The sequence below is a fragment of the Mus caroli genome, unplaced genomic scaffold (assembly GCF_978045245.1).
Source record: "Mus caroli unplaced genomic scaffold, Mus_caroli_1 scaffold_9, whole genome shotgun sequence".
Taxonomy (NCBI): Eukaryota; Metazoa; Chordata; class Mammalia; order Rodentia; family Muridae; genus Mus; species Mus caroli.
Window position 1 is genome coordinate 2,086,795 of NW_028227264.1, and position 13,477 is coordinate 2,100,271.

Genomic DNA, 13,477 nt, shown 5'->3' on the forward strand with positions numbered 1-13,477 from the left:
TATCAGGTCTCTTCTCTGCACATAATCACTGGGCTCTCCCATCTCAGGATTCAGTGCATGTCTTAGCCCTGGTCTCCTGGGCTCTGTGCAAGTGGCTTCCCTTGTCTTCTTTCTTGGGGATAAATGAGTGGGAGGGATACTGTAACAGTGGTCATGTTTCCCATCTCTGTCCCATCATCCTTCTTGCCTACTGAGAGCCTTCAGAGCTGGCTCCTCCTCCAGTTCCAGAGCTGAGCCCTCTGCTCACTCTGCTCTGATCTCCAATCTCAGAGATGCATTCCCTGCTTTAACTATCTCTCCTATCCTTACCACCTCAGTTTTCCCTCTTGGGACCAATCAATTCCTGATATTATTTATTTGTTTAATGTCCATCTTCTTTGTACAATTAAAGAATATTGGGAGTAGAAAGATTGTCATTTTACCCCACAGCAGTGTCTGGCCATCAGTATTTTGGGTTGTATGAATTAATTTAAAAAAATTAAAACTGAATTACAGTACATCATTTCTGTGCCCATGCATTAGTAAATGACACAGAACCTTGTCCAAGGAACACTGGTTCTTCCAGCAATTCTCCCTCAGTCCTGGCTCCTTAGCAGACAAGTCATGAGAAGCGTGATGGGGTGAGCTAATTTCGATAGGCCTATTCTAGCCTGACTACTACATTTGGGGAAAATAGCCCATCTTAATATATTTAATATTCCAACACCCAAGGTCTATGTAAAGTGCATAAATAATATTATTAGTGCAAAAATGAGGAAATGCCCTTTTAAATGTTTCCAGACCAGGGTTTATAGAATTTAGAATCACTAATAAGAAACATCACAGCTGGTAATTACAGTAATTATACATTCATGATTGCATCTACAATGGGACAGTAGAAGCAGTGACCTCCAGGGATTCCAGGATCATTTGTAAACAGAGCTTACTTCATTTATTTTATGGATTAGCACTGTTCATAGGCTTGCACACATTGCAGCCATCTGTGTTTCCCGAGACAGGTTGCCGTGTGATGTCTAAGTGTGGGCCTGAAGCCAGTGTGACTAGGTTTAAGCCCCAGTTCTCCATCTCTGTTTCCATTCTACTTTCAGTAGATTGAATACAAGGCCTTGCCTTTGGTAGGCAAGTGTTCTACCACTGAGCTACACACCCAGTCTGGTCTCAGTTTCCTTGGCTATTGAGAGAGATGTGGTACTACTAACCTGACATTGTGACTTTGAAAATTAAATTATGTCATTTAGGCCAAGAGCTTAGATGAACACCTGCTTTGTTGCCAATACTCAACAAATGCCAGCTATTTTTATTTATGTATTTATTTTTTAATTAGGTAATTTCTTCATTTACATTTCCAATGCTATCCCAAAAGTCCCCCATACTCCCCTCCCTACTCCCCTACCCACCCACTCCCACTTCTTGGCCTTGGCGTTCCCCTGTACTGAGGCATATAAAGTTTGCAAGACCAAGGAGCCTCTCTAATGATGGCTGACTAGGCCATCTACTGATAAATATGCAGCTAGAGACATGAGCTCTGGGGGTACTGGTTAGTTCATATTGTTGTTCCACCTATAGAGTTGCAGACCCCTTTAGTTCCTTGGGTACGTTCTCTAGCTCCTCCATTGGGGGACCTGTGTTCCATCCAATAGCTAACTGTGAGCATCCACTTCTGGGTTTGCTAGGCCTCAGCATAGCCTCACAAGAGTCAGCTATATCAGGGTCCTTTCAGCAAAATCTTGCTAGTGTATGCAATGGTGTCAGCGTTTGGAGGCTGATTATAGGATGGATCCCCGGGTATGGCAGTCTCTAGATGGTCCATCCCTTCATCTCAGCTCCAAACTTTGTCTCTGTAACTTCTTCCATGGATGTTTTGTTCCCAATTCTAAGAAGGGGGAAAGTGTCCACACTTTCGTCTTCGTTCTTCTTGAGTTTCATGTGTTTTGCAAACTGTATCTTGTATCTTGGGTAGTCTAAGTTTCTGGGCTAATATCCTCTTATCATTGAGTACATATTGTGTGAGTTCCTTTGTGATTGGGTTACCTCACTCAGGATGATGCCCTCCAGGTCCATCCATTTGCCTAGGAATTTCATAAATTCATTTTTTTAATTGCTGAGTAGTACTCCATTGTGTAAATCTACCACATTTTCTGTATCCATTCCTTTGTTGAGGGGCATCTGGGTTCTTTCCAGCTTCTGGCTATTATAAATAAGGCTGCTATGAACATAGTGGAGCATGTGTCCTTCTTACCAGTTGGGACATCTTCTGGATATATGCCCAGGAGAGGTATTGCTGGATCTTCCGGTAGTACTATGTCCTATTTTCTGAGGAACCACCAGACTGATTTCCAGAGTGATTGTACAAGCTTGCAATCCCACCAACAATGGAGGAGTGTTCCTCTTTCTCCACATCCTCGCCAGTATCTGCTGTCACCTGAATTTTTGATCTTAGCCATTCTGACTGGTGTGAGGTGGAATCTCAGGGTTGTTTTGATTTGCATTTCCCTGATTATTAAGGATGCCAGCTATTTTTAATGATTATTAGTGTTAATGGTTTCAAGTAATACACATTGGATCTTTAAAGTGATGTGGTTAGGTCACAGATTTGATGGGCAAACTCAAGAACCAGACTTTGGCAATGGGTAGGACATGGCAGCCACCCAGACAGCATAGAATTGGGGAGCAGGCTGTGGGTGGGGCCTGTGGTCTACTCTCACCCTAGACTTCAAGGCCATAGAGAGCAGTGGTTATCCAGTTTGTACTTAAAGGCAAAATTTGACTCCTACCAGCTCATAGTAGAGAAATTACTCAATGTAGGAAGATGCTTAGGAATCCAGGAAGCCAAGAATTAACAAATGCCTATTATAACAATTATTGAAATTTTATTTCAATATTTGTCGATGGAATCTCCCATCATCCCCCAGTCCTTCTTAATTCCTGTCATTTTAAATGCTTTTTGGTGTGTCTGAATGACTAAAATCCTGAAAGTGCACATGTCCCTTGGGTATCACCTTGCCAATGTAACTGTCTATTGAGTGGGGTGATTTATCCCCCTACAGAGGAATGGTTCTCAGTACAAGCTGGGAAAACATCCCTGTTTATGATAATTGATGAAATAAAGCACAGATTGGCATGATTGAATTGTGGTAGGGTTTTAATAAATCTACACATGTGCACCTGGAGGTGCACCTGCCTCTTTCGCAGCCACTGGCATGAGTTACAGTTCCAAGTTTCACTTCATATATAGGCAGTGGTGCTGGGTAGAGTGAACCATCAGACGGCATGGTTGAACAAGGAATGGCTTTTGTCTGCAGATGTGGGAGGTAGAAAACTGTCCAAAGCGTAGGCAGACTGCAAGCAGTGAACCACAATGTGAAGAGGCCGAGGGAGCCACAGCGTGAAGAGGCAGAGGGAGCCAGTTTCTGGAGCCTGTGCCTCTGAGCTTACCACATGGAGGAGAGGGAGGTCAGGGGATGTGATGTGGTTGTCTTGACTTACTGAAATATACTTTTCCTTCTCCCTACCAAGATGTGCTAAGTGGGGCTTGAAATTAATTTTGCTCACTATTCTTTACCAAAGAGGGAAGGGAAGTAAGATCCATGATGGGAACATCCCAAAAGAGATGGAGAATCTCACACTGACAGTTTGATAGTAGAGAAAATAGAAGAACAGGTTTTTTTTCCCCACTCTAAAGATGAAAGTAATTCTTAGACTCTCTGCATGTGTTTGAAACAGAGGGATGGACCTAAGTTACCATCCTGTTAGAAGTACTATTTACAAATGAAACCTGGAAAATGATAAAGACACAACTTGTTTTAAATGTCAGATGCCTAGAAGCACATGATGGCATTTCAAGGAAACAAACCTAACAATTCCTATTTACACTAGCATCATCCCCTAATCCTGATACCTACCTATGCATGAGCTCACACTGTCCTGGACGCTCATCATACCCTCTCTGGATTGCCCTCTCTCTTCTGCCACCTTTAGCTGCTTGACTTCTAGACATCCTAATTGTGTTAACTTTGTGCCTATGGCAATGAGTCAGTTTCAAAACTGGCTTATCTAAAAAGCAGAACAAAGTCAACTCCCTCTCAGAGGCAGCATGTGAATACAAAGTAATCCCTGAGGTGATCCAGGCTGCAGGCTATTAGCATGTGGCACCAAAGGAGAACCATCACCACAAGTCTTGCCTGGCACTTTCCAAGATTCATCCCACAAGACTTCTGTGAGGTCGGGTTACGTTAAAACAGCCTTCTCTATAGTGCACATAAAGTATAGTGCACATAAAGTGCATCACACGCTCAGTGCACATTAGTGATCCAAATAACAATCTTTGGTGCTGGAGAGACAGATCAGCCATTAAGAGCACTAGCTGCTCTTCCAGAGGACTCAGATTTGACTCTCAGCACCCACATGGTAGCTCACAACCACCTGTAACTCCACTCCCAGAGAATCTGACACCCTCTTCCTCCCTCCTTGGGCTCCAGGCATACAGTGGTTCCCAGGCAAAATATCACCCATATACATCAAAATAATAATTCAAAATATTAGTGTTTATTATTATTTCTTAATCCAAGATGTGCATGCAGTAAATGCTCGTTTTTGCAGATGAATAATTAATGATTTGTCACTCAGGACAGATATGAGAACTTCATTCTTCATTGTCACTTGTCAAGAAACTGGAACACATAAATAGATGGAATTTTAAAAAGATATAATTTTATTGTCTTCAGGTCTGATTTAGATATATTAGCGGACAATGTATTCCCCTGATAAAACAATTGATATATTATGTTTATTTTTCATGTGTTCAGTGTTAAAAATATTTGAATTAGCCAAGCATAGCAGTACATGCCTTTCAGCTCAGCACTTAGGAAGCAGATGCAGGTGAATCTCTGTTGTTCAAAGCCATCCTGGTCTACACAGCAAGTTCAGGACAGCCAGGCATATATACAGAGACCATGTCTTAAAACGAAACAGAACAATTGTAGTAATGTTTTACTAAAGCGATAATTCCTTCCATGTAAGTCTAAAACTTCATCTCTCACTTACTATCTAATTTTGGAGAGATAAGTTTGCAAGAAATATAGAAGCTCGGCTTCATCTTTGGCCTTTGAAATAGTTATTTTTGTTGATAACATTTGGTCAGGACAGAATGGCCTTTTTCTGGGTAAGACTCTGAGTCAAAGGCTCAAAGAATACACAGAAGAAAAATTGGTCCACCTGCTCCCTTTGTGTCTCTAAGTTAGTGAGAGTCACAGGTGGGTAAACCTTTGGAAGAAGATTATTTGAAAACTATTTGAAACTTTCATATTTCAAAAAATGTATTTGTGGCAAACTTGTAGCCACAAACACTGACAAACTTGGGCCAGTTCCTATTAAAATAGCACAGCAGCCATGAGAATTTAACCAAGCTGACCCAGGGTCCAGGACCATACTGCATCATGAGTAGATCAGCATCTGTAGCACTCCCCCAGCTAGGAGTCTGTTAGGTGATGAAGTTATCTAGTGGTGCGCACGTGTGTGTGTGTGTGTGTGTGTGTGTGTGTGTGTGTGTGTGTGTGTGTGTTGTCTGCATGTGCACTGCAGATGTTCCTGGTGTTTGCAGAAGTCAGAAGAGAGTTGGAATTTCCTGTAGAACTGGAATTAGGGTTAGTTATGAGCTGCCATGTGGGAACTGGGAATCAAACTTAGTCCCCTGCAAGAGCAGCCAGTGCTCTTAATAGTTGAGTCATCTCTCTAGATCCTTGTAAATGTTTTTATCTTTACTTAATAAAAAAATAATCTCAAAGGCTTTCAACCTTAGCTGAAGGCCTGTGGAGATTTCAGTTAGCAGTTAAAGTGCTTGCTGTGAAAATACAAGGAAGTTGAGCTGGGATCCCAAGCACTCTGGGAAAGCTGGGTGCTGCTATGCACACCTGTCCTGTGATCATAGCACTGAGCAAGTGGAGACTGGAGAGTCCCTGGAGTTTGCTTGCCAGCCAGGCTAGATGAGTCAGTAATCTCTAGGTTCAGTGAGAGACTCTGCCATGAAAAAATAAGGTAGAAAGTGAATACATATGACTCTTTACTGTTTATTAATATTTTTAGCTTCTTTATGACACACAGTTGGGTCTCATTATCTGGTCACTGCACTGTGCAACAGAACCCTGGAGCTTACTTCTCCTGTGTGGCCGGAAACGTGACCTGGCTACACTTACCGCACGCTTCCTTCACCCCCACTCTCCCGGCTTCCTGGAACAAGCATTGTGCTGTCAGTGTCTGGGATGACCATTTACACTGTGCAGGAGGAGCTATTCATCTAACACACCACCTTCCAGCTCCACCCAGTTTGTTGCAATGACAGAATGTCACTCCTTTTGATGTGTTCTGTGGTGCATAGGTACCACATTTTCTTTACTCATCCCTTGGTTTATGGGCACTTACTTTGCCTCTATACTTACTTGGAGCACAGTATTCATTACTCAGTTTATGGGCACAACACTGTCTCTATTTTTTTTTTTTTTTTTTTTTTTTTGGTTTTTCGAGACAGGGTTTCTCTGTATAGCCCTGGCTGTCCTGGAACTCACTTTGTAGACCAGGCTGGCCTCGAACTCAGAAATCTGCCTGCCTCTGCCTCCCGAGTGCTGGGATTAAAGGCGTGCGCCACCACCGCCTGTCTCTATTTCTTAGGGTATTGTATTAGTTCATCAGTTTATGGACATTGCCTCTATTTCTTGGGGACACTGTGAATGGTGTTGTAATAGACCCAGTGATACCAACATCTTATCAACATACTGTCTTGGTTTTCTTTGAACATCTGGCCAGGAGTGAGATGCTGGGGTGGAATAATAGTTCTATATTTAATTTAATAATTATTTTTAAAGATACTTATTTTCTGTGCATGGATGCTTTTCCTACATGTATATCAATACACCATATATATGCCTGTTGCCCATGTGGATCAAAAGAGGCCATTGGATTCCCTAGACCTGGAGTTAAAAACAGCTATATGCCACAGTGTTGGTATGAGAGCTGAACCCTGTCCTCTTCACAGCAATGTCTTCTCAGCTGCCATCGCTCAGTGAGCCATCTCTCCACACTTTAAATTTTCACAACAAAGCTACCTATTATTTTTGTAGCTACTGTGCTAACTAACCACCAGGTCAACGTATGCTGCCATCAAGTTTCTCCAGGTTCTCATCCATGTTTCTTGTCTTCTGTTCTTTTGGTTTCCATTTATCTGGTTATTAGTGCAGAGTATTTTTCTTCTTTTTTTCTTCTTTTTTATTTTTTAATTATTTTTATTAGATATTTTCTTTATTTACATTTCAAATGTTATCCCCCTTTCCTAGTTTCCCCTCCAAAAATCCCCATCCCCTCCCCCTGCTCCCCAACCCACCCATACCCGTTCTCAGTCCTGGCACTCCCCTATACTGGGGCATAGAGCCTTTACATGACCTAGGCCCTCTCCTCACATTGATGACTGACTAGGCCATCCTCTGCTACATATACAACTAGAACCACAAGTCCCACCATGTATTTTCTTTGATTGGTAGTTTAGTTCCAAGGAGCTTTGGGGGGTACTGGTTAGTTCATATTGTTGTTCCTCCTATGGGGCTTCAGCACCCTTCAGCTCCTTGGGTACTTTCTCCAGCTCCTTCATTGGGGACCTTGTGCTCTGTCCAATGGATGACTATGAGCATCAGCTTCTGTATTTGCCAGGCAATGGCAGAGGCCCTCAGGAGACAGCTATATCAGGCTCCTGTCAGCAGGCTCTTGTTGGCATCTGCCATAGAGTCTGGGTTTGGTGGTTGGTTATGGGATGGATCCCCAAGTGGGGCAGTCTCTAGATGGTCATTCCTTCACTCTACTCCAAATTTTGTCTCTGTAACTCCTTCCATGGGTATTTAAGAATTTTATAAATTCATTGTTTTTAATAGCTGAGTAGTACTGCGTTGGATAATTGTACCACATTTTCTGTATCCATTCCTCTGTTAAGGGACATCTGGGTTCTTTCCAGCTTCTGACTATCATAAATAAGGCTGCTATGAATATAGTGGAGCATGTGTCCTTATTACCAGTTGGAGCATCTTCTGAATATATGCCCAGGATAGGAATTTCTGAATCTTCCAGTAGAACCATGTCCAATTTTCTGAGGAACTGCCAAACTGATTTCTAGAGTGGTTGTACCAGCTTACAGTCCCACCAACAATGGAGGAGTATTCCTCTTTCTCCACATCCTTGCCAGCATCTACTGTCACCTGAGTTTTTGATCTTAGCCATTCTGACTGGTGTGAGATGGAATCTCAGGGTTGTTTTGATTTGCATTTCCCTGATGATTAAGGATGTTGAATATTTTTTAGGTGTTTCTCAGCCATTCAGTATTCCTCAGTTGAGAATTCTTTGTTTAGCTCTATACCCCATTTTTTAATAGGGCTACTTGGTTTTCTGGAGTCCAACTTCTTGAGTTCTTTATATATATTGGATATTATACCCCTATCAGATTTAGGATTGGTAAAGATCTTTTCTCAATCTGTTGGTTGCCTCTTGGTCTTATTGACAGTGTCCTTTGCCTTACAGAAGCTTTGCAATTTTATGAGGTTCCATTTGTTGATTCTTGATCTTACAGCATAAGCCATTGGTGTTCTATTCAGGAATCTTTCCCCTATGCCCATATCTTCAAGGCTCTCCACCACTTTCTTTTCTGTATGTTTCAGTGTCTCTGGTTTTATGTGGAGTTCTTTGATCCACTTAGATTTGAGCTTTGTACAAGGAGATAAGAGTGGATCAATTTGCATTCTTCATGCTAACCGCCAGTTGAACCAGCACCATTTGTTGAAGATGCTGTCTTCTTTCCACTGGATGGTTTTAGCTCCTTTGTCAAAGATCTAGTGACCATAGATGTGTGGGTTCATTTCTGGGTCTTCAGTTCTTTTCCACTGATCTACCTGTCTGTCGCTATACGAGTACCATGCCATTTTTATCACAATTGCTCTGTAGTACAGCTTGTGGTCGGGGATAGTGATTCCACCAGAGGTTCTTTTATTGTTGAGAATAGTTTTTGCTATCCTAGGATTTTTGTTATTCCAGATGAATTTGCAGATTGTCCTTACTAACTTTTTGAAGAATTGAGTTGGAATTTTGATGGGGATTGCATTGAATCTGTAGATTGCTTTTGGCAAGACAGCCATTTTTGCAATATTAATCCTGCCAGTCCATGAGCATGGAAGATCTTTCCATCTTCTGAGATCTTCTTCGATTTCTTTCTTTAGAGATTTGAAGTTCTTATCATACAGATCTTTCACTTCCTTACTTAGAGTCACACCAAGGTATTTTATATTATTTGTGACTATTGTGAAGGGTTTTTTCACGTACATGTTGACCATTATGTCTTCATTTGAGAAGGATTTCTTTTGGTTGGCTGGTTTCTAATTGAGTTATTGTTTTTTTGCCATTTGAACTTATATCTCTTTTGAGGGTATTTTTTTCTGCTAATGATTGTTAAATCGATGTTTCTGTTGGGATGTGGTCACTGGTACTCCATTTCATTACTTAAAAACACTGCTAATTTGCTATTTAAGAGTACCCATAACAGAAACAGTCTTTGATAGTAAGCCATACTTTTTGTAACTAGTTATTATAATTTTGTTATTATATAACATTTGTTGCATACACAAGTACACAGAGACACATGTACACATATACTCACATATACACACACATACACATATGCATACATACATGCATACATGTACACATATAAACATATTTATACATATACCTACATATACCCATAAAATACAAACTCAGAAACACACATAAACAAAAATATAAGCATACACATACACAATGCACAAACACAGATACATATGCACAGATAAGTACACATGTGCCATACATATTTATGTATATATACATGTATATGCTTATACACACACACACAAACACACATAATTACTAGCATGTTAGAGACAACTACTACTCACACACTGGTAAAAATCCATTGTTAAATTCTGAGATGCTTGTACAGCTCTTGATATTAATAAGTTACTTGAGACTTGTTATATTGACATTATTTACCCCATGAATATCAACAAGTGCCACAAATCAATGCTGTTCCTTTTATTCATTTGAAGAGGCAGTTACTTAACACTTACAAGTTTGCATGTGCTTTCTGTATTCATTGTAATAGAATAAAGCGCTATTATCTTGGAAGACAGTGTTTGCTCTGAAGTTGCCAGGTGAAAAAGGTAATCCAATTCATTCTTTATCCTTCTGCATTTTCAGGGATACGGAAAGACCGCCGAGGAGGGAGAATGTTGAAGCACAAGCGTCAGAGAGATGACTTGGAAGGCCGGAATGAAATGGGTGCTTCAGGAGACATCAGGGCAGCCAACCTTTGGCCAAGCCCTCTTGTGATTAAGCACACTAAGAAGAATAGCCCTGCCTTGTCCTTGACAGCTGACCAGATGGTCAGTGCCTTGTTGGATGCTGAACCGCCCTTGATCTATTCTGAATATGATCCTTCTAGACCCTTCAGTGAAGCCTCAATGATGGGCTTATTGACCAACCTGGCAGACAGGGAGCTGGTTCATATGATCAACTGGGCAAAGAGAGTGCCAGGTAAGGATGCTAAACTCGACTTCTATGTTAAGAGTGAATAACTTTCAACAGTCAGCTGTGGTACTGTGGGGGGAAAGTAGTAGTGTGCTATGGGATTAGGGAGATGGCTGGATTGGGATTTGTCAATTGTCAATATTAACCCACTGTATTTCTCTAGAAACCTAGAAAATAGCCTTTAAAAATAAACTCCCAGCAGACTAAAACCTTGGACATGCTATTTTTGGCCAGTCTTCTTTGCTCAAAACACTTGGATGAACACTTCATTACAAGATGCCCATGCGATCTGTCATCAAATATCACATTATTTTTTGTTTTTTTTTTAAATATTTTTATTAGGTATTTTCCTCATTTACATTTCCAATGCTATCCCAAAGGTCCCCCATACCCTCCCACCCCCCCTACCCACCTGCTCCCACTTTTTGGCCCTGGTGCCCCTGTACTGGGGCATATAAAGTTTGCAAGTCCAATGGGCCTCTCTTTCCAGTGATGGGTGACTACGCCATCTTTTGAAACATATGCAGCTAGAATCAAGAGCTCTGGGGTACTGGTTAGTTCATAATGTTGTTCCACCTATAGGGTTGCAGACCCCTTTAGCTCCTTGGGTACTTTCTCTAGCTCCTCCATTGGGGGCCCTGTGATCCATCCAATAGCTGACTGTGAGCATCCACTTCTGTGTTTGCTAGGCCCCGGCATAGTCTCACAAGATACAGCTATATCTGGGTCCTTTCAGCAAAATCTTGCTAGTGTATGCAATGGTGTCAGCATTTGAAAGCTGATTATGGGATGGATCCCCGGATATGGCAGTCTCTAGATGGTTCATCCTTTCGTCACAGCTCCAAACTTTGTCTCTGTAACTCCTTCCATGAATGTTTTGTTCCCAGTTCTAAGAAGGGGCAAAGTGTCCACACTTTGGTCTTCGTTCTTCTTGAGTTTCATGCGTTTAGCAAATTGTATCTTATATCTTGGGTATCCTATGTTTCTGGGCTAATATCTACTTATCAGTGAGTACATATTGTGTGAGTTCCTTTGTGATTGGGTTATCTCACTCAGGATGATGCCCTCTAGGTCCATCCATTTGCCTAGGAATTTCATAAATTCATTCTTTTTAATAGCTGAGTAGTACTCCATTGTGTAAATGTACCACATTTTCTGTTTCCATTCTTCTGTTGAGGGGCATCTGGGTTCTTTCCAGCTTCTGGCTATTATAAATAAGGCTGCTATGAACATAGTGGAGCATGTGTCCTTCTTACCGGTTGGAACATCTTCTGGATATATGCCCAGGAGAGGTATTGCAGGATCCTCTGGTAGTACTATGTCCAATTTTCTGAGGACCATCAGACTGATTTCCAGAGTGGTTGTACAAGCTTGCAATCCCACCAACAATGGAGGAGTGTTCCTCTTTCTCCACATCCTCGCCAGCATCTGCTGTCACCTGAATTTTTGATCTTAGCCATTCTGACTGGTGAGAGGTGGAATCTCAGGGTTGTTTTGATTTGCATTTCCCTGATGATTAAGGATGTTGAACATTTTTTCAGGTGCTTCTCTGCCATTCGGTATTCCTCAGGTGAGAATTCTTTGTTCAGCTCAGAGCCCCATTTTTTAATGGGGTTATTTGATTTTCTGGAGTCCACCTTCTTGAGTTCTTTATATATATATTGGATATTAGTCCCCTATCTGATTTAAGATAGGTAAAGATCCTTTCCCAATCTGTTGGTGGTCTTTTTGTCTTATTGACGGTGTCTTTTGCTTTGCAGAAGCTTTGCAAATTTATGAGGTCCCATTTATCGATTCTCGATCTTATAGTATATGCCATTGCTGTTCTATTCAGGAATTTTTCCCCTGTACCCATATCTTCGAGGCTTTTCCCTACTTTCTCCTCTATAAGTTTCAGTGTCTCTGGTTTTATGTGGAGTTCCTTGATCCACTTAGTTTTGACTTTAGTACAAGGAGATAGGAATGGATCAATTCGCATTCTTCTACATGATAAGTGCCAGTTGTGCCAGCACCATTTGTTGTAAATGCTGTCTTTTTTCCACTGGATGGTTTTAGCTCCCTTGTCAAAGATCAAGTGACCATAAGTGTGTGGGTTCATCTCTGGGTCTTCAATTCTGTTCCATTGGTCTACTTGTCTGTCGCTATACCAGTACCATGCAGTTTTTATCACAATTGCTCTGTAGTACATTTTTAGGTCAGGCATGGTGATTCCACCAGAGGTTCTTTTATCCTTGAGAAGAGTTTTTGCTATCCTAGGTTTTTTGTTATTCCAGATGAATTTGCAGATTGCCCTTTCTAATTTGTTGAAGAATTGATTTGGAATTTTGATGGGTATTGCATTGAATCTGTAGATTGCTTTTAGCAAGATAGACATTTTTACTATTTTGATCCTGCAAATCCATGAGCCTGACAGATCTTTATATCTTTCACTTGCTTGGTTAGAGTCACACCAAGGTATTTTATATTATTTGTGACTATTGTGAAGGGTGTTGTTTCTTCTACCTGTGTAGCAGTGTTCTCCTCTATTTCTTTAAGTGAGTTATTAAAGTCCTTCTTGATGTCCTCTACCATCATCATAAGATATGCTTTTAGATCCGGGTCTAGCTTTTCCGGTGTGTTGGGGTGCCCTGGACTGTACGAAGAGGGAGTGCTGGGTTCTGATGATGGTGAGTGGTCTTGGTTTCTGTTAGTAAGATTCTCACGTTTACCTTTTGCCATCTGGTAATCTCTGGAGTTAGTTGTTATAGTTGTCTCTGTTTAGAGATTGCTCCTCTTGTGATTCTGTTAGCCTCTGTCAGCAGATCTGGGAGACTAGCTCTCTCCTCTGAGTTTCAGTGGTCAGAGCACTCTCTGCAGGCAGACTCTCCTCATACAGGGAAGGTGCACA

General features: G+C 41.3%; 1 protein-coding gene across 9 annotated transcripts in view; it reads left to right on the forward strand.

Moving 5' to 3' along the window:
• Positions 1-13,477, forward strand: part of Esr1 (estrogen receptor 1) — a 387,455-nt gene that overhangs the window by 224,469 nt on the left and 149,509 nt on the right. For all 9 annotated transcript variants that reach the window (XM_085842606.1, XM_085842602.1, XM_085842605.1 and 6 more), the window contains one exon: positions 10,261-10,596. In XM_085842606.1, the coding sequence (XP_085698732.1) occupies positions 10,261-10,596 (336 nt within the window). The remainder of the gene's footprint in view (positions 1-10,260; positions 10,597-13,477) is intronic.